We start from the raw sequence: 23,051 nt of genomic DNA, 5'->3' as shown, positions 1-23,051 counted from the left end.
CTCAGCATCATCTGAATGCCTCTCCACAGAAACCCCCCAGGCAGCTTAATGATGAAGTAGTATCTGGTTGTTCCCTGGGCCTTGGCAATAGATAGGGTTATTTTCTCTCAACTCTCTCATCCTTGCTCACAGTCCTTTAAGACATCACATCAGTCAAACTATATGGCTCTACCACTCTCCAGGCCAAGCTTGGGGGAGGCACATACACCAGCCATACTTCTACATCCATTTTATACACAACTCTATACAATATACAGAATCTTTATATACATATATCTTTATATAATATGCTATATTAATTTGTATCTTTTTTTACAGCAATATTAGTTTAGATCTTTCATACATAGGTACAAAAATGTCACGTGAGAATGGCACATGAAGAGAGCTTGAGTTTCCTTACAGCCTTCATGCTGGGGCAGTGTGGAGCAGGGATCCAGCAGGCAGCATTCCTGGGAAGGGCAGTGACCTCTTGAGTGAGTGTGAGAACATGGGCTCCTTTGCTGCTTCCCCAGTGATTGCATATGAAGGCTCTCTAAGGCCCAGGAGAAGGAGTTGGAGCAGCTCAGGGCTGGATAGAAGGGGGTTGCCTTCTCCCCAATGATACAAAGACTCTAAACAGGCGGGTGAGGTGAATGAGTTTGCTAGAAATTGCCCTGGTCCAATTTGCCCCAGCACAAGATGTGAAAAAGGGTGAAAGAAGCAGGCAGTGGGGCTTTCCTACACAGAGTGGCCTTGACTTCTGTTGAAGGGGAGGGGAATGGGGAATGGAAAAGGAGTGTGATTTCCTGTACACAAACCTTCCTCCATAGCAACCATCATTTGGTAAAGCCCCTCCCAAATGCAAGGGCCCAAAGGCCCCATTAGAATAAAGTTGGGTGTTCTGTAACACTGAGTCCATGTAACTTGGCTCCATCCCAAGGGACATGCAACAGGGAAAGTGAGCAGACTAGGGCATAAAGAAATCTTCATCTGGGCTCCTCTATTCTTGCCATCTGCACATGAGCAGCAGCATACTTGGGAGGCCAGGCAGGCAGGCAGTTATCCTTACAGGACTCTCCTGCAAAAGGCCAGATTAATTGAAAGAGTCTTTAAGGGCAGCAGCATCCCTTCACCTGAAGGCCAGCATTATGACCACAGGGATGGGGAGGTGACTCACCACCTATAAACCATTCACTGGATTTATCAACAGAGTCTGTCATTGGAGTGGAAGCTAGAGGCTCTTGCTTTGAAGTGACCTCTACGCCTCTGATTGCAGCAGCTCCACGAGGGAGCTTGGAGCAGAGGCCTCTGCATTGCAGATGAAGTCACTTCTCCACAAGACAGTGGCTGCCAGCGAGCACCTCAGACATGCTGATATGGGCATTGAGACGTGATAGGGTGCAAGGGAGTGATCCATCAATCACACCTCTGATGCAAGCGCTTTATATGCACCATGCCCCCAAAGTGTGTATTAAGACAAGACAGACCATGTGGGCAACTGTCAATAAACCAGTCTGAATGTTGAGTAACATACATGGTATGTGGGAGTGGAAAATGCCCCTCCAGTACTGCCCATGTACCATGTACTTTGGAACATCAGAACTTCACTAGGACTACGACGAACAGCAGAGAAGTGGAGCTCCAAACAATATTGATGGAGGTTTTTGCCTACATTGCATTGTATTTATTTTTGCAAAATCATTTAAACTAGTGGCAAAATAACCATTTCCCTCTCTCATGGACATAATGGCTGGATGGACCCCTCCTATGTAAGAGAAAAGCAAAACAAGGCATGGCCATGTTAGCAGGGGATTCAAACACAGCGATGAGAGGAGCAGAAATCCCACCCCACTAATGTCAGAGTCTGGCATTGGAAGATCACTGTTCTAGAGCCACAGTCTAAGTGCAGTCAGTTACACCATAAATACAATGCACAGTTTAAATACAGTAAGTTCCTTTCATCATGAAATCTTGCAGAACACAGCCAGAGTTAAAAACAGGGGCAGTTTTGCTTATTATGACTAAATCTTCTGACCACCAGCCAGGGGACAAATACAGAATTGCATGACTGGCTAGACATGGTGCATGTCAGGGGTCACTTTCCCATAATACAGCAGGAAACTGTCCTTGCCCAAGACAAGATACCAGACTAGATCGATCCCCAAGGGTGACTTATATGCTTGTGTGGGTATGAGAAGGAAACCTGCTTCAGATCCGTCAGGCTTTGCTATTGGCACTTTCAGACAACCTGAGGGAGCAGGGGACAGTGAGGAAACATGGCATGGCCTAACCAAGATGGGAAAACAGAGACTGGCAGCCAGAGTGATGCTGGTCCAGTCCCTACCTGTCATCTCCCTTTCTTCCCCATTCCAAAGTAGGAGCACTGTCTCTGCAGGTGGAAAAAGGAAGCTAGTAGGCCAGGTGTCCTGTCCCAAACAGGATCCTTACATTGCAATAGAAAACAAAGGCACAACAAAGACATGAATCCAAGCACAGAAGCAATGAAAACAACATTAATGGAGACAGCAAAGTGCTTGAAGACAAGTTCGTACATTTCCTGATGTCTCCTGGGACCCTTTCCTATGACAAGTCATATAAATCTGGGAACTGGATTTGCTCTCTCCCTGGTTTTGTTTTGACTTTCCACTGCATATGCCTTTAAAGAGCCAAAGTTTATGCCAACAGCATCCTCATCCCCTCTCCTCCTGCTCAGGGAACAGAGTGAGATGGCTCTGAGAGAAGCACAGGGCATAAGTTTGGCAGGGAGATGCTGAAGCAGAAACCTACCACAGTGGAATGTGGGAACAGAAGGAGCAAGGCAGCATGCTTCCTCTGGCACATCCACCTCATTGAGGGAGTTGAGAGCCCCACAACTAGCCTCCTGATGTGGGGAGACCAGCACCCCACACTTCTGGGACTACAGTTCTAGTCTGGGGCTTCCTTTCTAGAGAACTCATCAGAATTCCAGTTACACAAGAGATTTATACTCACAGAGATTTGGGTTTGAGTCTTTGCCCACCACATTAATATGGTTTCCTACCAACTTACTTGGCAGTGAAGCCCCTGACTCTTAAGAGTGGGGTGTAAAACACTGATCAAAGAAAACAGGAACTGCAGTCCCCATGGAATGATCCCTGCTGTATCACAACTTCCTGTCATGGAGACAGAGGTGGTGCCAGGAGTGGCCTCTATCATAAGGGATCCTAGTAGGTGGGAAGGGAATATTACTAGCACAAAGGAGACACACCCCAACAGGGGCTTGAGGCTGAAGGGAAAAGAACACTGATCAATCCATTTCACAGATTCTTTACAAACTCTTCTGCAAAAGGAGGATGATCTAATGACATGAGCACAGGCTTCAGAGCCAGGAACTCCCACATTCTAATTTATATCTGAGACCTGGTCTATACTATCGCAGTAAATCGATCTAACTTACGCAACTTCAGTTACATCAATAACGTAACTGAAGTCAACATAGTTAGATCCACTTACCATGGTGGCTACACTGCACTGTGTCGTCAGAAGAGGATCTCTCGTCAACTTCCCTTATGCTTCTCGGTTAGGTAGAGTACAAAAATTGATGGGAGAGCACTCTCTTGTCAATTTAGCGTGTCTTCACCAGACCTGCTAAATTGACACTTACTACATCAATTGCAGTGTATCTACTGGTAAGTGTAGACATGCCCTAAGACAGACTCACTATATGACCATGGGCAAGTAACCACCTCCCTTCCTCGCTTTTCCCGCCTGTAATTGGGGATAATAGTTGCCTAGCTCACAGCAAGACAGTGAGGCTTGCTCAGTCACAGCATGTGCAATGGAATGTAACCTTGTACCATTCAGGGACAACAGTGGAGATAACCCAGGGACAAGAGATTTGGCTCTGACATCTGTTAGTTTAGTTTCTCACTTGACTGCAAATCTGGACATTAACAAGAGGACATGAGATGCTCCAGCTCGGAAGAGAGTGGTGGTGGGAATATACAGAGACCTTAAATTCCACAGTAGCTACTGAAAAGGAAGAGCGGACTTCCTGGTTGTGCCAGTCCTGCTGGAGGCTACAGAGAGGGGGACAATCTCTCATATAGAAGACCAGAGGAGAGAACATCTGTGAAAAATGAACAGTGGATTTCTAGATCATTCCTTCAGACAGCGTAAGAGGGGTTGTGTGCACTGCTTGTGAGGAATGAGTGTGTGTGTGTGTGTCATCTCTCAGTGACACTAAGGACTATTTGCTACTTGTGTCAATGCTCTATCAGGCCTTCTCTGCTCCTGGCTGGAAGTGTCAGCACCCTGACACCACCCTGCCTGAGACAAACCCCCTCAAGCTTGGGTACCATATGACTTAGTCCTCCATGAGCCTAGAAGATCTGGAAAGAGACACTAACCAATCAGGAAAACACAGACAAATTAAGAAAGTTTGCCTGCTTCATCCCAGGAGGGTGGTGGGTGGAGCTGGGCCAGTAGAGGACTTCCTCAATCTTAACCTAGAACCTGGGCTGGGTCATGACCTTCATTTGCATGTTATGACCAAGCAGTTACTTTTTGTGTTCGTTTACAAGTTTAAAGGTGCAGAGAGCCAATTTTGAGTTTAACTTTAATTAACTATTAAAGGACCAACACCGAGCTCGCTGCACATAATGCCTTGCTCCAAGCAGGCTGCCACACAGTTAAATCTCTTTATCCTGTTTCCTTGTTTAATAGTTCATGTAATGTATCATTTTGTACAGCAACTACCACACTAGTCATACACATAATAATAGTATCCCTGTTTGTTCTATATTGGGTTTTTCTTTTACACTGAGTCCTCAGACTTAATACATTACCTATTTAATCCATTACTCTTTTACTTCCCTCTGCTCTTATGACTAGTAACTTTTGTTGCTAAGGAACAATGGAGAGGGAGCATGCACTTAGCTAACAGTCATTTACTCCCCAAATCACCCTAAACTGAAAGAACAGGGATCAGAGGGATTGTCCCTTCACTCTGAAAAAATGCAGAGAAACTGAACACATGAGGGTTGGGGCAACATAACGAAACAATAACCCTCTTAGCAAAAACCCAGCTTTGGGTAGATTCAGATAGGCGATGTCAATGACAAACGGGGGGCAGTGCGGAGGGATCTTCAGAAGAAGGAATCTGAGACTTAAACCGTACTACAGACAGAAGAAAAGAAAACAATTAACTCTGCAAAGAGGAGGAAGGCTGGAGGGACTTTGATAAAAGGCAGAACTAGTAGAAGTTTGCAATAGGTTAACTTAGGATGTCTTGCCAGCAAGTATTATGGCATTTTATTGACTTAATCACCTTATCAGGAAAGTATTAAAATCGATGTGCTATCTACAGAACATACAAATCACACAGAACTACTGTAACCAGAAAGAGTAGATTAAAAGCCACTGTCCTTGCCACAGAGTAAGAAAGTCTCCGCAGACAGACTGTCCGTATGTTGTGTATATGGGGAGAAGGGGTAAATTGGGGTTAGCCTTTTGGTTAAATGTAAGTGTGCTTGCTTTACTTAGCATAATGAAGACCAGGCTCTAGCAAAACACAAGCAGGGGGGATTTCCCAAGGCATGTATTGCAGAGAAAGCGCTGCTCATCACCATGGGAAATTAAACATTATACTAGGCTGCCCTCCTGCACAATGTAAAGTGAGACTTAGCTGGAGCAGGCGGCATATAAAAGTACACAAGGTACTTGCAAGTGTGTGCATGCGCGTGTACACAAGCAGAGGAATGGCAGATAGCCTAGAACTGAGCAGTCCAGAATGTTCCAAGCAGGCACACTGAATTTATAATAGACCTGCTTGTTCTGCAAGTAAAACCTGCAAAGGAAAATATGCACATTTTGCATAGGCTCGGTGATATTTGTTCTGCCTTGTTAGTAGTGGGGTGCTCCCCAGATTCCATACGAGAACCAGTGCTATGTAATATATGGAACAATGATCTGGAAAACGGGCAAGCAGTAAGGTAAGAACACTGGTAGATGACCAAAAAGAAATATGTAGATTAGACAAGATTGGAGAAGACTAAAACCTTAAGGGATTTCAGAAGGGCCTAGCCAAGAAAGGCAAATGGGGAACACAACAGCAGCTGAAATTCAGTGTTGATTAATGAAGCTAATGGGCATTGTAAGGAATCATTTGAACTGCTCATATGCCTTACTGGTTCCAAAATAACTGTCACAACTCAGGGAAAAAAGACCTGGGCATCACTGCGGACAGTTCAATGAAGACTTCTGCTCAATGCCCAGCTGCGGTCAACAAAGCAGACAAAACGTTAGAATGCACGAAAAATGGGAGAGAGAAAGATACTGAAAATATTATATAATGCCATTCTATAAGTCAATGAGATACCCTCCCCGGGAATACTTTGTGTAGTTCTGGTCACCCTATCTAAAAAGAGGATAGGGCAAGAAATAGAGGGGGGTTCACAGATGGGAGACAGAAATGATCATGGAAAAACGTCCATATGAAGAGATGGGTAAGATTGGGACGGCATAGGTATAGAGATGAGACAAATCAGAAGGGGACATCAAAGATATATAAAATACTGAACGATATCAAGAAGGTAGATAAGGTGTTCCAGTACGAAGGAACATTCAATAAAATTGAAAGGGACCCTACCTTTGACTGGGTAACAAGCCTTGTGGATGGGGGGGGGGGAAGCGGTACATGTAATATATCTTGACTTTAATAAGTCTTTTGATACTATCTTGAATGACCTCCTCATAAACAAACTAGGGAAATACAATCTAGATGTAGCTACTATAAGATGGGTGCATAACTGGTTGGAAAACCATTTCCAGAGAGTAGTTATCAGTAATTCAAGTGGGATCCCACAGGGATCAGTTCTGGGTCCGGTTCTGTCTGAAAAAGCACAAGAGCAATATCCATCACCCAAGCACATATGCCCTTCATGGATCCTCACTACTTTCAGAGACAGGATTAGAGCCCATCTCTCTTTGACCTAGGAGGTATGGGAGTTAAACCAGTGCTGTTACAATGGTTTAAAGCCTCCAATGTTGTCACTGAATGTTCCAAGGTTTCAGGGTTACAGTCCATCACAGTCTATGGGCTTTGAAGATAAAATTTGCTATGCAAGTGCTGTCTCATTATTATTCAGCTAACCACAAAGTGCCTAATTGGGGAGATTTCTTTGTAGGACTCTTTGGCAAAGCTGCATTGGTGTATTAGGTTTCACTTTATACATTTTAATTTTTAAGGTGCAGAAAACCCAGTCTCTCAGCTCCAGCAATTTGGGTGCCTTCTGCTCTGACTGTTCACTGGAATGGCACTGCAGTACTAATCACCCACTGATTGGGATGAAAGGCAAGAGTGTGCCCCAAGAACTGACACAAACGATTAACAGCTTAGCTGCTCTCTAACGTGTCAGGTACATCCAGTACTGCCCCAGTCACATTATGATGTCCCATTGACCTTTCAATGGATCATCCAAACATTAAAGGCACAAGGTGGCTGCACAGGAGCTGGAGGATAAGATCCGGCAGTCAAGCAGTGAAGGAACCTTAAGTGCTAGGTATAGGTATGTCTCAGAAAACGTATCAGAGCAGAGGAAAGACAGAGAAGGTGGAGTGCAGCATGGGATATGTATGGCAGATTAGTGACGGGCTCAGCGTTAAACACAAACACATCAGATATGTTCTTTTGAGTGCAATGGGATGCTGCGTTTTGCAAATGCTCTCTATAATGCATAAGACAATGGGGTGGAGTTATGCATCAGTCACTTCAAGGGGAAAATTTAATGTGTGTTTGGGCAGTGCTGGTGCAGAGAGCATGGGTTTACTCTGTGATTTCCCAGGAGGGGACAATGAAAAATGACTGCAAGAGGTAGGCCATGAGATACTATAGTTGGAAACTTTGCTAACTGGACCCTCTCACACCTCAAGTCCCCTCTTCTTTGGTCAGTGGCAGCCCTGGGACACCAGAGGCTGCATATTTCCAACTTGGCAGAAGCCCCATAGCCACAGAGTATGTAAACTGGGGAGCAAGAACGCACCCTGTTGGCCGGATTCCTCTACCACTGGTCAGGGAGAGAGCTTCTGAATTCCCTGTAATCCAATGGCTTTGAAAATGTAGACAGTGGTAAAACATACAACCACAACAAAGGGGTGCCTAGGTCAGACGTGACATCTTAGTGCAATAGTGTGACCCATTAGTTATAATCTGGTCACTAGTGAAATCACTTAGATGCTAACAAAACCTTCACTAACAGAGAAGCTATCTGATCCCATAATTTCTGTGACTCTGACCCCCTAATCTCCCAAAATTGGGAACCGGCTTCACCTAGCCTCAGCAGATTCTCTGAGGCATCTCCTAATACAGTAGGTACGTACCTAACTACTAGGGGTTGGGATGATTCCTTCATTAATGTTTGTAAAGTGCTTTGAAAATATAAAGCGCTAGATAAGTGCTAAGTGTTATTATTACTGCCCAACTTCAGCCTACTGGGCAAGGCAGGAACATGCGCCCTTTCCCCCAGGATAGCAAATGGCTTGAGGCAGGGTGTCACCCTGTCCACACTGCAGCACCCTCAGCAGACTGCTGCAGGTGGTGAGCCTAGCCTGCTAGTCCTACTCCCTAAATTCTACAAATTCCCCTTGTTATTCTAAACTGTACTGTTCATTGTAATGTCTTCCTGAAAATCACCTTTTAATTCCCTTACCATGCGTTCTTGCCCTGCACTTCCAATGGAGGATGGTATTCATAGATTCATAGATATTAAGGTCAGAAGGGACCATTATGATCATCTAGTCCGACCTCCTGCACAATGCAGGCCACAGAATCTCACCCACCCACTCCTGCAAAAAATCTCTCACCTATGTCTGAGCTATTGAAGTCCTCAAATCGTGGTTTAAAGACTTCAAGGAGCAGAGAATCCTCCATCAAGTATTAATACAGTTATTCTTGTACAGGTGCCAGAACCATTCATGTTGTCAGCACAATGCTGGTTAACTGTTGCTACAAAGTCAGCAAGGGGAACACACCACACTGCTCTTTTTGGTAGGGCCTATTTTTAATAAAAAAAAAAAAAAGAAGAAGAAGGAACTTTGTTGCTCAGCAACTAATAGATTAAAAAAAAAAAGATATTTAGAATCTGAAGGACCTTGTTCCCTCTGATTGCCAGAGTTTTAAGAAAGGTCACATTTGGAATCTAAACTACTGGGACAGTTAAAAGATTTTGTTTTAGTATTTATAAATGGAAACATCTGCACTCCCAATGACTAAGCATTTCATGGTAGGGACTGGGGAATCTACCCTACATGATATTGTCACACTGGACACATAGGAGCCAATTCAACATTGCCATGCTGAGTGAGTGTAAAAATGTTCCTGTTCTTATTTGGTGCCATTTTACACTATTTTTTGTTTGGTGTTTGTACAGCACCTAGCACAAACAACCAACAACAAAGATGTACCGTGATGATGAATTGGACCCATCAATTCCTGTTGTGTAATGGGGCTAACCTATCAGAAGCATGGAATTCTCACTGTACTGGGAATTGCACAGCCAAGGGCTCCGGTAAGATGGGGGCATTTTACAGCTGACTCAGACAGGAGATTCTTTTCCGGTGAAGGAGGGCAGAGCTGCAGAGACATGGATTGATTCTGCTGTGTTCTGATATGAAGTCTTTTTCCAGTTAGAGGACTCTTGTAGGTCACAGTATGTTTAACTGCTAGGCAGTTAGTCTCCCTCCTGCTTCCATCATCGGAAAATCCCTTCCATTCATTCAGTAAAGCCAGCAGGCTACCCTGGGCACTGGAATTGAGAGCAACAGGATTGGTTGCTCAGTCACAATTTTTGTTGACAATATATTGGGGCTTTTTAACGAGTTGTCGTGCAGCAGGGTGAAGGGGAGGAATCCCTGTGGGGAGGGAGGCATGCAGCTTCCCCTTGGGCTTGGATCAAAGGGCCTCCACTTTGAAACAAGGATTTGCAATAACAGCACCTCCTGCCCCCTCCACTCTCTCCTCAGCCCCCAAACTGAGGGAACAGCAAGGAAGGGGAGAGAGAACATTCTTCTTGCTCCAGGAAGGCTTTCCAATTTGTGTAATGAATACCTTCTGAAAAGCTTAGCAGCTCTGTAAACATACATGAGATTTCAACACTTGGTAAAGGTTTATCTTTTCCCTGAACTCTGATGGCAGAGACCAGCGTTGGTCTGCGAGGAAGGTGGACTGACGACCAGGAACAGGCCCAAGGAGGCTCCAAGGCACCAGGGGCAGGGACCTGGCAGATAATGCTTGGCATTGGCAAGCCTTTTAAATACCAAAAGCTAGTTTAAACCAATCCATCCATGCGGTATTGAGATGAAAATCCTGTCAGTCTGTGGTGGGAACATCATCAGTTCTTAGTGTTCCAGGGAGCTGTGAAGTAATGAAGGCGAGACCCAAGAGACCTTCCCCACCGCTCTGGTGGAGGACAGATGCAGCAGTGGCCTTCAGCTCTCTAGTATATGGATTTCCTTTCTTCTCAGAAGAAGCCTGGTAGTCAATGAACTCAGAGGTAATCAGGGAAGCGAAAACACACAGTGCCAGCCTGATTCTCGCTGCGCCTGGTCAGGGAGAGGGTGGCTGCATTCCCTGGGAATACAGATCCAATGGCTTTAAAACGGGAGAGAGTGTCTTTTAAAAACAAACACCATGAAAGGGTGATGAATTGGTGCTTGGGTCAGACGTGATGTGTTAGTGCAATTGGGCCCAAAGTCACAATCTGCTCGCTATTGACATCACTTAAATGACAACAGGGAGGTGATACGACCCTTACTTCTGTTAATCCAGTCCTCTCACTTCAGGGAATCCACCCCCTGTCTCCAGCAGATTCCCTCGAGCAGGAAATCTGAGCCCTGTGCCTCAGCAGATGCCCTGAGGCAGGGAATCTGCCCTCTGATTTAATCCAGTAGGCTGAGGTAGGGAAACCAAACATCTAACTCCATTGATGAGACCCTCTTAGTGTAGCAGGCTTTGAGAGGCAGAATATCTTCTCCCAAACTTGAACATATGATCCAGCATACGGAATCCATTCCCCTGACGTCACGATACCACCAGCAAGGCACCCCAGAAGGAACATTCTCAGGCGTCTCCCACACTTCCGAACTGCCCAATGACCAGCTCCTCCAAGTGTTATCCCAGTATTCAGCTCATGGGATTGGCTCTTGGAGCCTCACTCCTCCACTCCTGCACTAGAGAGCTGAGATCATGAGGTCCTCCTGCTTGGCAGGGCTGGTCACATGACCAGCTGGAGTGGAAGTCCGGATTTTGTCAGTGACCAAGCATTCCTGGCTGCTCATGCCTGTGGGAGTGATGTCCATAAGCTCTCCAGAGGAACTCAGAGGGAATGAGGGAGAGACTGAGATGCCAGAAGAGGGATCTGCTGAGCCAGCAAACAACCTAGGGGGCTTGGGGACTAGGTTGGGCTCATATTGTGCTCTCAGCAGGATCTCCTGATCACTGACTGACTTGGGCATCTCAGCAAAGTCACTGGAGCTGTCAGATACCATCATGCAGTAGAGGTCCTGGAAGGAGCTGGTTTTGCTGTCCAGGTTAAAGAGGCTGTCTATAAATTCAGCAAACTCCAGCACTTGTGGACTGGGCACATCAGTAAGCCGTCCATTCTGGAGGGTCAGTTCCTCCCGAGGGGTGAAGGAAACGTGATCCCCTTCACTGTCAGCCCCTTCCTCACTGCCGCGTCGCTGTGGGGTAGTGTCACCACTGTTGTGCAGGGCCTCCGGGGGCTGGGTCTCCTGGGAGTGTTTGGAGAGGCTGTCGGCAGCAAGCAGCTCTGTCCGTGAGCTGAGGGAGGGGTTCTCCTCAGGGATAATGGGGTCTATATAAAAGCAGTGTGTCTCATCCTTCTCCATGACGACGTGGAGGCTGGGTGAACCGCGGATGCTCCGGAATCCAGAGGAGCGCCTCGACTCAAAGCTGTAGATGGACTCATTGTCAGACAGACTCTCCATGGTAGCGAGAGGAGCACGACGGTCCTGCAGCTCCACAGACAAACGCTCCTTGGTATCCAGAAGCAGTAGCTCCACAGGGTCCTTCTGCACAGGAGAAAGGAGCTTGGTCTCGTAAAACCCCTCCAAACTGATTTCAGAATGGGACTTGCTCCTGCAAAGAGACAACAGAAACATGAGGCAGCTGCATGACTCTGAAATCTGACTGATACCAGCTCATTCCGGTGTAAATGAGGGAGTCTGAGACACCATCTCTCAGCACCAACATAGCTCTGCTTACTAAGTGCACGTCAGATATCACCTCTAGGCCCAGCACCGTCACATACACCTTGGCAGTCAGCATCTCATTCTCCACCTCCTACCTCCCAACACTGTCAGTTAAAGTTCTCACCTGCCACAAATTTAACCCATCACCCTGTGCCTAGTTCCCTGAGTAGCCTCTCACTTGGAAGGAAATGATGGAAAGTGAAGCAGAGCAGGCTCCAATCCTGGACCGCCCTATCTCTGACCCTCCCTTTCACAGCACAAGGCTTGACAAAGTAACCTCTTCTCCCCTTCACCCACCTCCAAAACAAGAATGGCCTCATATTATTCCACTCTGGAGTCTGCTCTGGCTAGAACATGGAAGTCTCGCTCCTCTGGGTAGTCAACAGCCTCTTCCTCCTCTCTGCTTGCTCCTATCTCCCTCTTTTTGGCTTCACTGTAGCCTTCACTAATCATAGAATCAAGGACTGGAAAGGACCTTGAGAGGTCATATCTAGTCCAGTCCCCTGCTCTCACGGCAGGACTGCTCCCTCCTCTGGCTGCTCTACTGTCATGGTTCTGCCCCTGCCTAGCCTCTCATTCTGTCTCTGGTGATGGCTCCTGCTCAGAGCCTAGAATCCCTCCGATGAAGTGAGCTGTAGCTCACGAAAGCTTATGCTCTAATAAATTTGTTAGTCTCTAAGGTGCCACAAGTACTCCTTTTCTTTTTGCGAATACAGACTAACACGGCTGCTACTCTGAAACCTAGAATCCCTCTGTTTCCAGTCTTCTCCTCCCTTCTCATCTCCTCTTTTTCTTTAACTTCAGATACTACGCAGTTTTATCCCAGGAGTGCCGATTTCAAAACCCTTAATGACTCCATCATGTTCAGCTTCCCTATCTGTCTTAGCCAGATAAGTGCACGGCTTCCTCTCAGCTTTCTTTATCTGAAATCTCAGAAACAGAAGTCCTTTTCTGGGATAGAAGTGGCCCCTTCAAGCACAGCTCCATCTCTTCACCCCCATTTGCTCCAACTGTTTATAGTCTTCCTACTCCATTTATCATGTCTGCATACTGGCCTATCTCAACGCAACCATGTCCATAAGTCACTCCCTCAATTTCACATTTTCTGCAATCTTCATCCAAGTCTTCTCCTCCTCTCACCTTGATTACTTGCAACTCTCGTTCTATGGCCTCCCCAGTCCCAGCTCTGCCAACTCCAGCACATGCATATGCCCCAACCCTCACACATGTAAAAAGGAGTGCAGCCACACTCCTTCCCTTTCCCCTACACAATTCCACTGGCTCCCCATTCACTTCTGGTTCTGACTGAAAATTACCTTCCTTGTTTTTATAACTCTCCATGGTCTGACTCCAGCCAGCCTCACAGTCACTGCCTACTCCCTTCCCAACTCTCTCTGCCCTGGCCTGCTCCCTGTCCCTTACTAATCTGGCCTCCCTCACTAGGACAGCCTTCTCCTCTGCAGCTCCTGCCAGCCTTCCTGGGTTCATCTGCCTTACAGTCTCTCCATTTCATATCTCAGCTGGGAACATACCTTCCCCCCTTGCCCATGCCTCTGTACTTCTCTCTTCCTCTGCAATTTTCTGTAATAACGTTATTTACTCTGTAAAACATTTTGGAATACACTTTACATGAAGAGCTATACAAAATGTAGCATTCTGCTCACCATGATCGTCTCAGATCGTATCTATTATCATTGATACCATTACTACCATCATATTTACAGGGTACTGGAAAATAGAAATCTACCCTGCAGGGATGCAAGCTTTGCCCCACCACCGAATCCCAATCTTGTCCCAAGGGAAACCCCCCTTTGTCCTGGAGTAAGAGGGAAAGTTTCCATGTCCTTTCACCAATGGGTTTCATTTTGCTGTATCAATGGACTTTTAGCATGATATGGTCTTTTTCCTAGGTAAAAATCCCACTTGAGCAGCCACTGATTCTATACTTCACGCATGAGCCAGTCACAATTTTCAAAGGGTGCTTGTGATGCTGGCAGCACAGGTGCCAGCTCATGTCAAGACCTTAGGTCTCAACTGAACACTGACAAATATATAACTGGAAACCAATCTGGCTCACCTGTGTGTTGGTATCATTAACATAGGTATTAGAGTATACAAATGTGCTTAGTGTTTAGACTTTATGAAATGTTTGTAAACTGATGCATGCATTAATCTCCCTGATAATATCTGTATCCTATGTTATAAGTTAATATTTAAGTGTTTGCTCTATAACTGTAAAAGTGTTTGCTCTGTAACTGCAAATTACCAGACAGGAGAGAGGAATTAACAAAAGTGAAATACTACTTTGCCATAGGAGATGTTAGCTCCTGCCCAACAAAAGAAAGCCCATCAACACCAGACAAACCATTGTGGAACATCAGAGGATGAAAGATTTTGTTCGTTGCTTCCACCCACCCACCCCGACCCTGCTCATGAAGAAAAGACAATTCCTCCCAACAGCTGAACTTGCAAATCGAAGCAGAAGTGGGGAAGGAATAAAAGGCCCAAATAAGGAGAAACAGTATCTTTTATACTGCTTGGACTCTGAGCGGCAAGGAAGACTAAGCATAAGCAAAAGATACCCAGTGCCTAGTCTGTGTTAGCCCTAAAGGACATAGAGAGCTTGCTTATTATAGAAGCTTTTATTACCTTTTGAAACTTAACACTGTAACTCATTTGTGTGTGTATGTGTTTAGCTGCTTTAACCTTTGTAAATAACTCTCTTATTTCCTTTTCTTAGTTAATACATCTTTAGATAATTTATTATAGGACTGGCTACAAGTGTTGTCTTTGGCATGAGATCTAAGATGCAAATGACCTGGGGTAAGTGACTGGTCCTTTGGGATTGGGAATAATCTGAATATTATTGGGATCTTTGGTGGGAGGAACCATTTATTGAAAGTAAGCTTACCTTGGTGCCAAAATAGATCTGAGTTCGCAAGGGGACTGTCTGTGACTCCATGTTAAGGCTGATGTAGTGCTTGAGGAGTTCACACTTGATAACAGGTTGGTGAAATTTAAGTACAGAACTCACAACCAATTTGGGGTTTGTGCCCTGCTCCTTAACAATCTATACAGGGGTTGGTCTCATGCTCTTGAGCCACTGCAGGACAGCTTCACAGTGATCAGGGATCCTGTGGGAGGCAACAACCCCTCCACAGGCCTTGGGTAAAGCTTTCAAGGAAATTAAAGGCACATCCTTACTTGACGCTGCTGTTCCTTCTGTCCACTGTTATGGCTCCAATCCCAATCTGTAATGAGGGTCCGCTGGGCAGAGGCTGATTCTGGAAGATCAATTCCGGGTTGAGATCCACTTCTGTTGGACTCACCATCACTTTAGCCGCAGAAAGCAAGGCAGTTTTGCCCTTGTTGTAATTCTCCAGGACCTAGTCAAAATAAGATCAGCTTTGCTCAGTGATGGTTTCTGTTCTGACCTCTGAACTTCACCCAGACAAGCGAATTTATCCCCTGATTTACTTCTTATCAGCAGCCTTTGCAAGCCTAGAGGGATCTCAAAGGCAAGGATCATACCTAGGATCACACACACTGATATTATATAAATATTAACACTAAAGTCACACTGTTAGTATGTACCACTGGAACCCAGCAAGGGGAAAGCAACTAGGGACCCTGCCTGTAGTAGCCCCACGATTAGCAGGGCCTAGGAGACCTGGGTAATGCTACGTGCCATTGCCTCATGACTAGGAACTGTATTTGTACCATTCTACAGACCTTACCCATGTGTGCTAAAGGCACTCAGATGAGCAGTCCCATTGACTTAAATAAGGGTTGTAAAATCAGGCCCAACGACTTGAGACACATCCTGCTGTGTGACATGTAGATGCCTAATATTGGAAAGATTCTGCAGAGGCTCCAGTATGTTGGCAGGTGCTGGACAACTCAGGGACCTCCAGGTTATTCACTGCTGCCCCACTGGGGAAGTTGTGGCTTATTAGTTTAACTTTGAATACAGAAGCAGTCCTTTGCCAGAGAGAAGCAGGGTGTGGGATGGGAAGGTTCTGAAGGAACCAAGGAGCAGACAAGACTAAGGAGACACCTGAGGCTGGGGTTCACACTGTGCTGTTTTGGAAATGCAGCATGGTCAAGTGAACAGGGCACTTAATTGGGACTCAGAAGACCCAAGTTCTATTTCCAGCTCTGCAATGAATGAGCTATGTGATGCTGGGCCAGACTTGCCCACTCTGTGCCTCAGTTTCTCCTCCCACTCTTTGACCATCTTGTCCATTTAGACTGTAAGTTCTCTAGAGCAGAGACTGGCTCTTACTATGTGTATGTACAATGCCTAGTACAATGGGCACCAATCTTGTCTCTAAGCATTACTGGAATACACTACTATGTATAAGAGTTAATAAAACCAGGTGCCAGCACATGACTTTTCAACTCTCTAACAAGTGCGTAGCTTTGGTTTGGAGCAGCTGAGTGGGGACTCTATCAGCTTACACCCTCGTTGAACCTCCCCATCTCCTGCCAGTCCCAGGGTCTGGGACTCAGAAGCTATATTGCCGTGCTGAGTCTCCCCCTGCATTACCTTGTTGAGCCCCTCCATAACCACATATGGGAGGTGTTCATGCAGCATTGCTGGGGAGATGATGACTTCATTAAACGCTTTATTGTCGCCCCAAATTGCAAAGTAAGTGGGATCTTCCTGATCACAGCAACTGGAATAGAAGTCAGGGATCAAAAGAGAGGGAGAGATGGAGTCATGGGAGAGCATGTGAGTCAGAGAGGAGGAAGGAAGGAGAATGTGAGAAGGAGACAGTGGGGGCCAGAGACAGAGAACAGGAGAATGGGAGGGGGACAGTAAAAGGGAAGAGACTCCGAGTTACATATACAGCTGCCACTGCTCCCAAGACCAACACTAACCAATTGTGATGCAAGGTCTCCCCTCCTTCTATCTCCTCCCCAGGACAGACACATCCATCACAGGATGGTGCTAAATAACTCCCACTTACAGACAAAGCAAGCTGCCAAAGAATGCTATGGCTTTCCTGAAGGATATCCTGTAGGGTCCCTTTCCAAAACTGAAGTGTGCCCCTACACCCTGGGCTGGCTTGCAGCACGGCTGCAGCTCCAGCTGTACTTACCAGCACTGCTCGGCAGGGTGATTGTGCACCACATGGATGATGCGGCCAGGCGGATAGAGTGGCGTACTGGCAGACAGGGCAATAGTTAGGTCACTGGGGTGAGTCCAGAGACGGCTACTGGTCACTGAATTCCCTTCAGTCTCTTCCGGGAGCTCTGACTTGGGTATACACTTTGTGGCCCCCACAATGATTCGCCACTGTCCAAGAAGAGAGAAAGGAGGAGGAGGTGATGCAACAGATCGTGATGCCGAAATACAGAAAGGAACAGTGTGGAGATGAGGATAGGATAAAAAGCCAGGGGAGAAGGGGGCACACAGTGTCATATTCCTAGGGTCATTTCACATTAGACGGTTGCTGGGTTTGGTTAAACAGGATACATAACACCTTAAAAAGAAAAGGAGTACTTGTGGCACATTAGAGACTAGCAAATTTATTTGAGCATAAGCTTTCGTGAGCTACAGCTCACTTCATTGGCTGCATGCAGTGGAAAATAAAGTGGGGAGATTTTATATACACAGAGAACATGAAACAATGGGTGTTACCATACACACTGTAACAAGAATGTTCAGGTAAGGTGAGCTATTACCAGCGGGGGGGGGGGGGGGACCTTTTGTAGTGATAATCAAGGTGGGTCATTTCCAGCAGTTGACAAGAATGTGTGAGGAACAGTAGGGGGGGAAATAAACAAGGGGAAATACTTTTACTTTGTGTAATGACACATCCACTCCCAGTCTCTATTCAAGCCTAAGTTAATTGTATCCAGTTTGCAAATTAATTCCAATTCAGCAGTCTCTCGTTGGAGTCTAATTTTGAAGTTTTTTTGTTGAAGAATTGCCACTTTTAGGTCTGTAATCGAGTGACCAAAGAGACTGAAGTGTTCTCCGACTGGTTTTTGAATGTTATAATTCTTGACGTCTGATTTGTGTCCATTTATTCTTTTACGTAGAGACTGTCCAGTTTGGCCAATGTACATGGCAGAGGGGCATTGCTGGCACATGTCGGCATATATCACACTGATAGATGAGCAGGTGAACGAGCCTCTGATAGTGTGGCTGATGAGATTAGGCCCTCTGATAGTGTCCCCTTTATTTTATTAAATCTCCCCACTTTATTTTCCACTGCATGCATCTGATGAAGTGAGCTGTAGCTCAAGAAAGCTTATGCTCAAATAAATTTGTTAGTCTCTAAGGTGCCACAAGTCCTCCTTTTCTTTTTGCAGATACAGACTAACACAGCTGCTACTCTGAAACATAACACCTTAAAAGTGTCCCAAAACAACAAAATCGGGCTTGTGCTCTTATTTGCTTAATCAGAAAACAAAGGAAAGTTAAAAGGTCTCCCCACTCCCCAAGTTTTTTTTCCTGCTTGTTTTTACCTTAGAAATAGCCAAGTCTTGTCTTCCCTGTTTTTGCTGAAGGTTTCCTTAGAGGAGCCAGAGACATGGCGTGGAAGTGTTATCAGCCCTGCATTGGAGGGCCAGGTATGGTGAATCTTTTACAAAGAGATATTTTCTCATACCTATTTATTAGGCATTTGAGTTAAGTAGACATTAGCAACAAAAGAAAGAAAACAAAGTTCTAAAGAATCTGCATGAAAACTACTTCCCCTCTCAGTTAACCAGGTTTCAGTTTCCTGGTCCTTGTGAGATTATAATCCCAACAGTTTCACATACCCACAGAACACTGCAAGACAAGCAGCATAGACAAGAGCTGAACTTTCAATGTGAAAGAACAAACACCACAAACCAACAAAAAAACCCTTTTCAAGCATGTCACTCTACACAACCACACAAAAAGACACAGAATCCTTTTCCCCCATTTGCAGGTCACCTTTAAAATCCTTGATATTAAAACTGCTACTAGTGTTAATAAGGCTTCTGTTATCCCTTAGATCGGGGTGCCCAACCTACAGCCCACCAGAGCATTTCCTACGGCCCACAGCCTGCTTCAACATAATATATTAACAGCCAATTTATTATAGTTTCTTTACATCATTTTAGTTTACACAAGTGTGTAAATAGACAATACTGTACATAGAAACAACCTATCTAAATACATATGAAACAAGCTGAACTTAAAATATAAATCAATACGCGTGACTTTAAATCTTATTAAAACAGGTTGAATCTGTTTGGCCCACATAAGGTTGTGCTTAGGTTTATGTGATAATAAGGTTGGATACCACTGCTTTAGAATGCTGGCATTTCCCAGTCTGCTGGAAATGAATCTTTACAACATAATATACATATAAATCCTCCATCTCCAAAGTGTTAACATAATCCACTTAACCCAAAACTGCACAACCAGACAGACACCATGGAGTCATGGGTATAAAACTTCACACCTGTTCCATTACTTAGTCCATTACTGGCTATTGCTCACTAAAGGCCAGGAAGAGCTAGAATTGGAGTGTGAGATCTTAAACAGGCTCAGCTCAGGACACCACCTATTCATTCGGTCTGGTGTTTCCATGAGAATAATTGTCACGGCTTTTCATTTCAGATGGATTTGAATCTTCTTACCTTTGGTTTGTTACTTCTCTGGAGAACATCAAGAAGCTGCCGGCGAAATCCCTCTAGCTGTGAGAGACCAATCCTGAAAGAGAGAGAGAGAGAGAGAAAGGGTGTTAGCTACAACTGCACAGGTGACTACCGAGAAGTAAGCATCAAACATAGGTACCAAGGAGAGGTGGGACTGACAGAACAGAAAAGTGAGATACCACAATACAAGAGATGGTACAAAGATTTGGGAGATGCCACAATACAGATGACCCAAGAAACATCACAGAGGTGTGAGACTACACAATACAGATAATGAGGTGTAAGAAGCCACAGATAAATTGATAAGATAGTGTATAGGTATGAGATGTGACAATACAGATAACCAAGGAGATGGATGCTGAGGTGTGAGATGGCATGAGACAGGTAGATAGTACCTGGTATGACATCACAATATGAGGAACCAGGAAAATGGTTCAGAGATATACGAGACTACAAAACAGGTAAGCCAAGGACATGGTACAGCAGTATAAGACACCACTATACAGATCATCAGGGAGACAATGGATGGATGAGAGATGTCATCATACAGATTACCAATAATAATACTCAGTACTTCAGGGTGCTTTTCCTCCAGAGATCTTAAAGCACTTTACAGAAGTGGGTCAGTATCATTATCCCCATTTCAAAGATGGGGAGACACAGAGTGAAATGACATGACTTGTCCAATGTCACACCATGAATTGATGGTGGAACTGGGGATAGAGCCCAGGTCTCCTGGTCCAAAATGACCCCAGCCATTAGGCCACATGTCTCCAAGGTGATGATAAAAAGGTGTGAGATGTCCAACTCTAGGTAACCAGGGAGAGGGTTCACAGGTGTGAGATGACAGAGCACATGGACCCAGGGAGACAGTACACAGGTGTGGGATGACAATACAGATACCATGAAGATGGCATAGATATATCAGATGTAACAATGAACATAATTGTGAAGTCAGGATATTCACCTTTTTACTCATACAGGCAACTGAGAGAGAGGGGAGGGATATGCCAATACACAGGTGTGTGATACACCAATAAAAGTGTCCAGGTAAAAGATACAGCAATACAGGTAACTAGGAAAAGAGGGACAAGTAAGAAGCACATGAGGACAGGTAAATGAGGAAACTGGAGATAGATATGATCGGGGGGGAGGGAGGGGGGTTCAGACAGGAAACGGGTGCCTTTGGTATAGAACAAGTGGATACTTAAGTGAGGAATTCAGAGATTTTTCAACTTGCCTGGGGACTAGATCTTTGCCAAGCACGACAGCAGTCACAAACTCTTTTGAGTACTCCATGGCATCCTCACTGGAAGAAAAATAGGATCCAAGAAGAACAAGTAGGATTTCACTAGCAAAGACTGGCACTCCATGGCCAAATTGCTCTTGGCCTCTGAAGGGTCTGATTTCCAAGAGGTTGGATTTGGGGGATTGTGGTGTTGTGCAGGCCACAATTTCTGGGGTTTCTACCTTGCTCCATAGATGCAAGGCTTGAAATCCACTCCTTGTGCCCCAGGAGCTAATAGCCCTAGCATACACTTGGGAAAGGAAGTACTCAAATATTGTGCCTCAAATTGAATGTCCCAAAGTCTTCAGATGGCCAGGACACTTGAGAGAGGTAGGAAGGACAGAACATCCCATGCCCTTCTGAGACTGACAACACATTGCTTGTGGGATTAAGAACATCACTTTCTGCACCACACCACTCCCGCTGGCCCAAGGTAAGTGAGCCAAGGCTCCCAGATCGCTGTTCATTATGCAGATTTACATCTTCGTTGGTCTCTCTCTGAATCGTGGATAGATTCACAATAGCTAGAGGCCAACACAACTGACAGAAGTAAAATGACAGAGTCTAGAGACGACACTGCAAACCGTGTTAGAGTGCAATGAAGATCAGAAATATGATAAGTGTAGGCACCCCCTAGAGCTATTGGATAGTCTGAGGTTTAACACCACACTCTAGCCATGGTTGTGTCTACAACAGCCTAATGGATTTCTGCCAGGGGAAATCCAAATAGATAAGCTACAGAGTTCCCTCAGTGACTGTCCTGGGGAATAATTCCTTTGACAGTCACTGCAGAGGACTCTCTGTCCAACAGATACTGTGGATACTCCTATCATGGTAACTGTCCTGAAGGATAATGCCCGAGTGATTACCCTAATGGGAAACCCTCCTGGGTGCTACAGAGACCCAGGACTATCGTGATGGACGAGACTCTGCAGCTGCTGTAAATACCCCCTGCAGTGACAGTCATGACTACTCAAGAGACCACACCCCTTTCTACGTTGGTCATGATGGATGATTTTTTTAAACTACTATATGAGTCACCTGCTCTATATCTATCTGCAATGGACAGAGGAGCACAGTGCCCTGAATCACATAATATGCAGTGAAGAATGTGGGAAGGGAAACATTGTCTGGGCTGCCAGCCTCTTGACTGTGGCTTGCGCTTGCTACTGTAAACAGGGTGAAGCTACAATATTAGCCAGGGGACTCCTGTACCATGTGACTTCACAGATTTAGTGAGCGTCTGGGGCAGCTGTCCACCTGGCATCATAATCAAGATCCAAAACGAAGACAGATAGAACCAGGCCTGTTGGACACAACCAAAAGCAACATCAGCTTCTATAGTATATCGCCCCCCATGGCTGTAAGTTCTTTAGGGCAGGGACTGTCTCTTGATATTTTTCAGTACAGCACCAAGCACAAGGGGGCCTTGGTGTGCTATCACAGTAAAAATAATACACAATAATGATCAGCTGCAACCCCCCAGTCAGGTCTCATCTTCCAACACATACCTCAGCAGCCCCCCAGGGGGAGAATAGGCATAGCACTTCAGCGATGGGTACTGCGGACGCAGCAGGAAGGACAGAATGGCAGCTGTGCCTGCCCCTAGGGAATGGCCCACCACAATCAGCCCATAGTGTTTTGTTCCTCTGCCCTGCAAAACAAAGACCAACTGAGATACTGGAAGAATTTGGGCACCTTCCTACAAAGTTCCCACGGCTTAGCAAAAGCTGACTCTCCCATGCACTAGTGCTCCAGACCTTCTATCCTTTCACCAATGGAAATTAATTATGGCCTGGTAGGATGACACCTTCTGGAGTGGTAGTGGAATTCAGATTCCATCCTGCCTTAGTCTAGGCTACACAATGACAGTTCTAGCAAGCAAATCCCATCC

The 23,051-nt window shown here is 45.5% G+C and overlaps 1 protein-coding gene across 1 annotated transcript in view; it reads right to left on the bottom strand.

Annotated features, from left to right (window-relative positions):
* Positions 1-261: 261 nt before the first annotated feature.
* DAGLA (diacylglycerol lipase alpha) overlaps positions 262-23,051 on the bottom strand; it is a 64,408-nt gene continuing 41,618 nt past the window's right edge. Inside the window, exons 14-20 of the mRNA XM_038407461.2 lie at positions 22,669-22,811; positions 21,110-21,178; positions 19,852-19,924; positions 17,331-17,527; positions 16,775-16,904; positions 15,430-15,611; positions 262-12,112 (exon numbers count right to left, since the gene is read on the bottom strand). Coding sequence (XP_038263389.1) covers positions 11,185-12,112; positions 15,430-15,611; positions 16,775-16,904; positions 17,331-17,527; positions 19,852-19,924; positions 21,110-21,178; positions 22,669-22,811 — 1,722 coding nt within the window. The 3' untranslated portion in view covers positions 262-11,184. The remainder of the gene's footprint in view (positions 12,113-15,429; positions 15,612-16,774; positions 16,905-17,330; positions 17,528-19,851; positions 19,925-21,109; positions 21,179-22,668; positions 22,812-23,051) is intronic.

The sequence above is a fragment of the Dermochelys coriacea genome, chromosome 6, assembly GCF_009764565.3.
Source record: "Dermochelys coriacea isolate rDerCor1 chromosome 6, rDerCor1.pri.v4, whole genome shotgun sequence".
NCBI lineage: Eukaryota > Metazoa > Chordata > Testudines > Dermochelyidae > Dermochelys > Dermochelys coriacea.
This window is presented reverse-complemented; position numbering and strand designations above follow the sequence as displayed.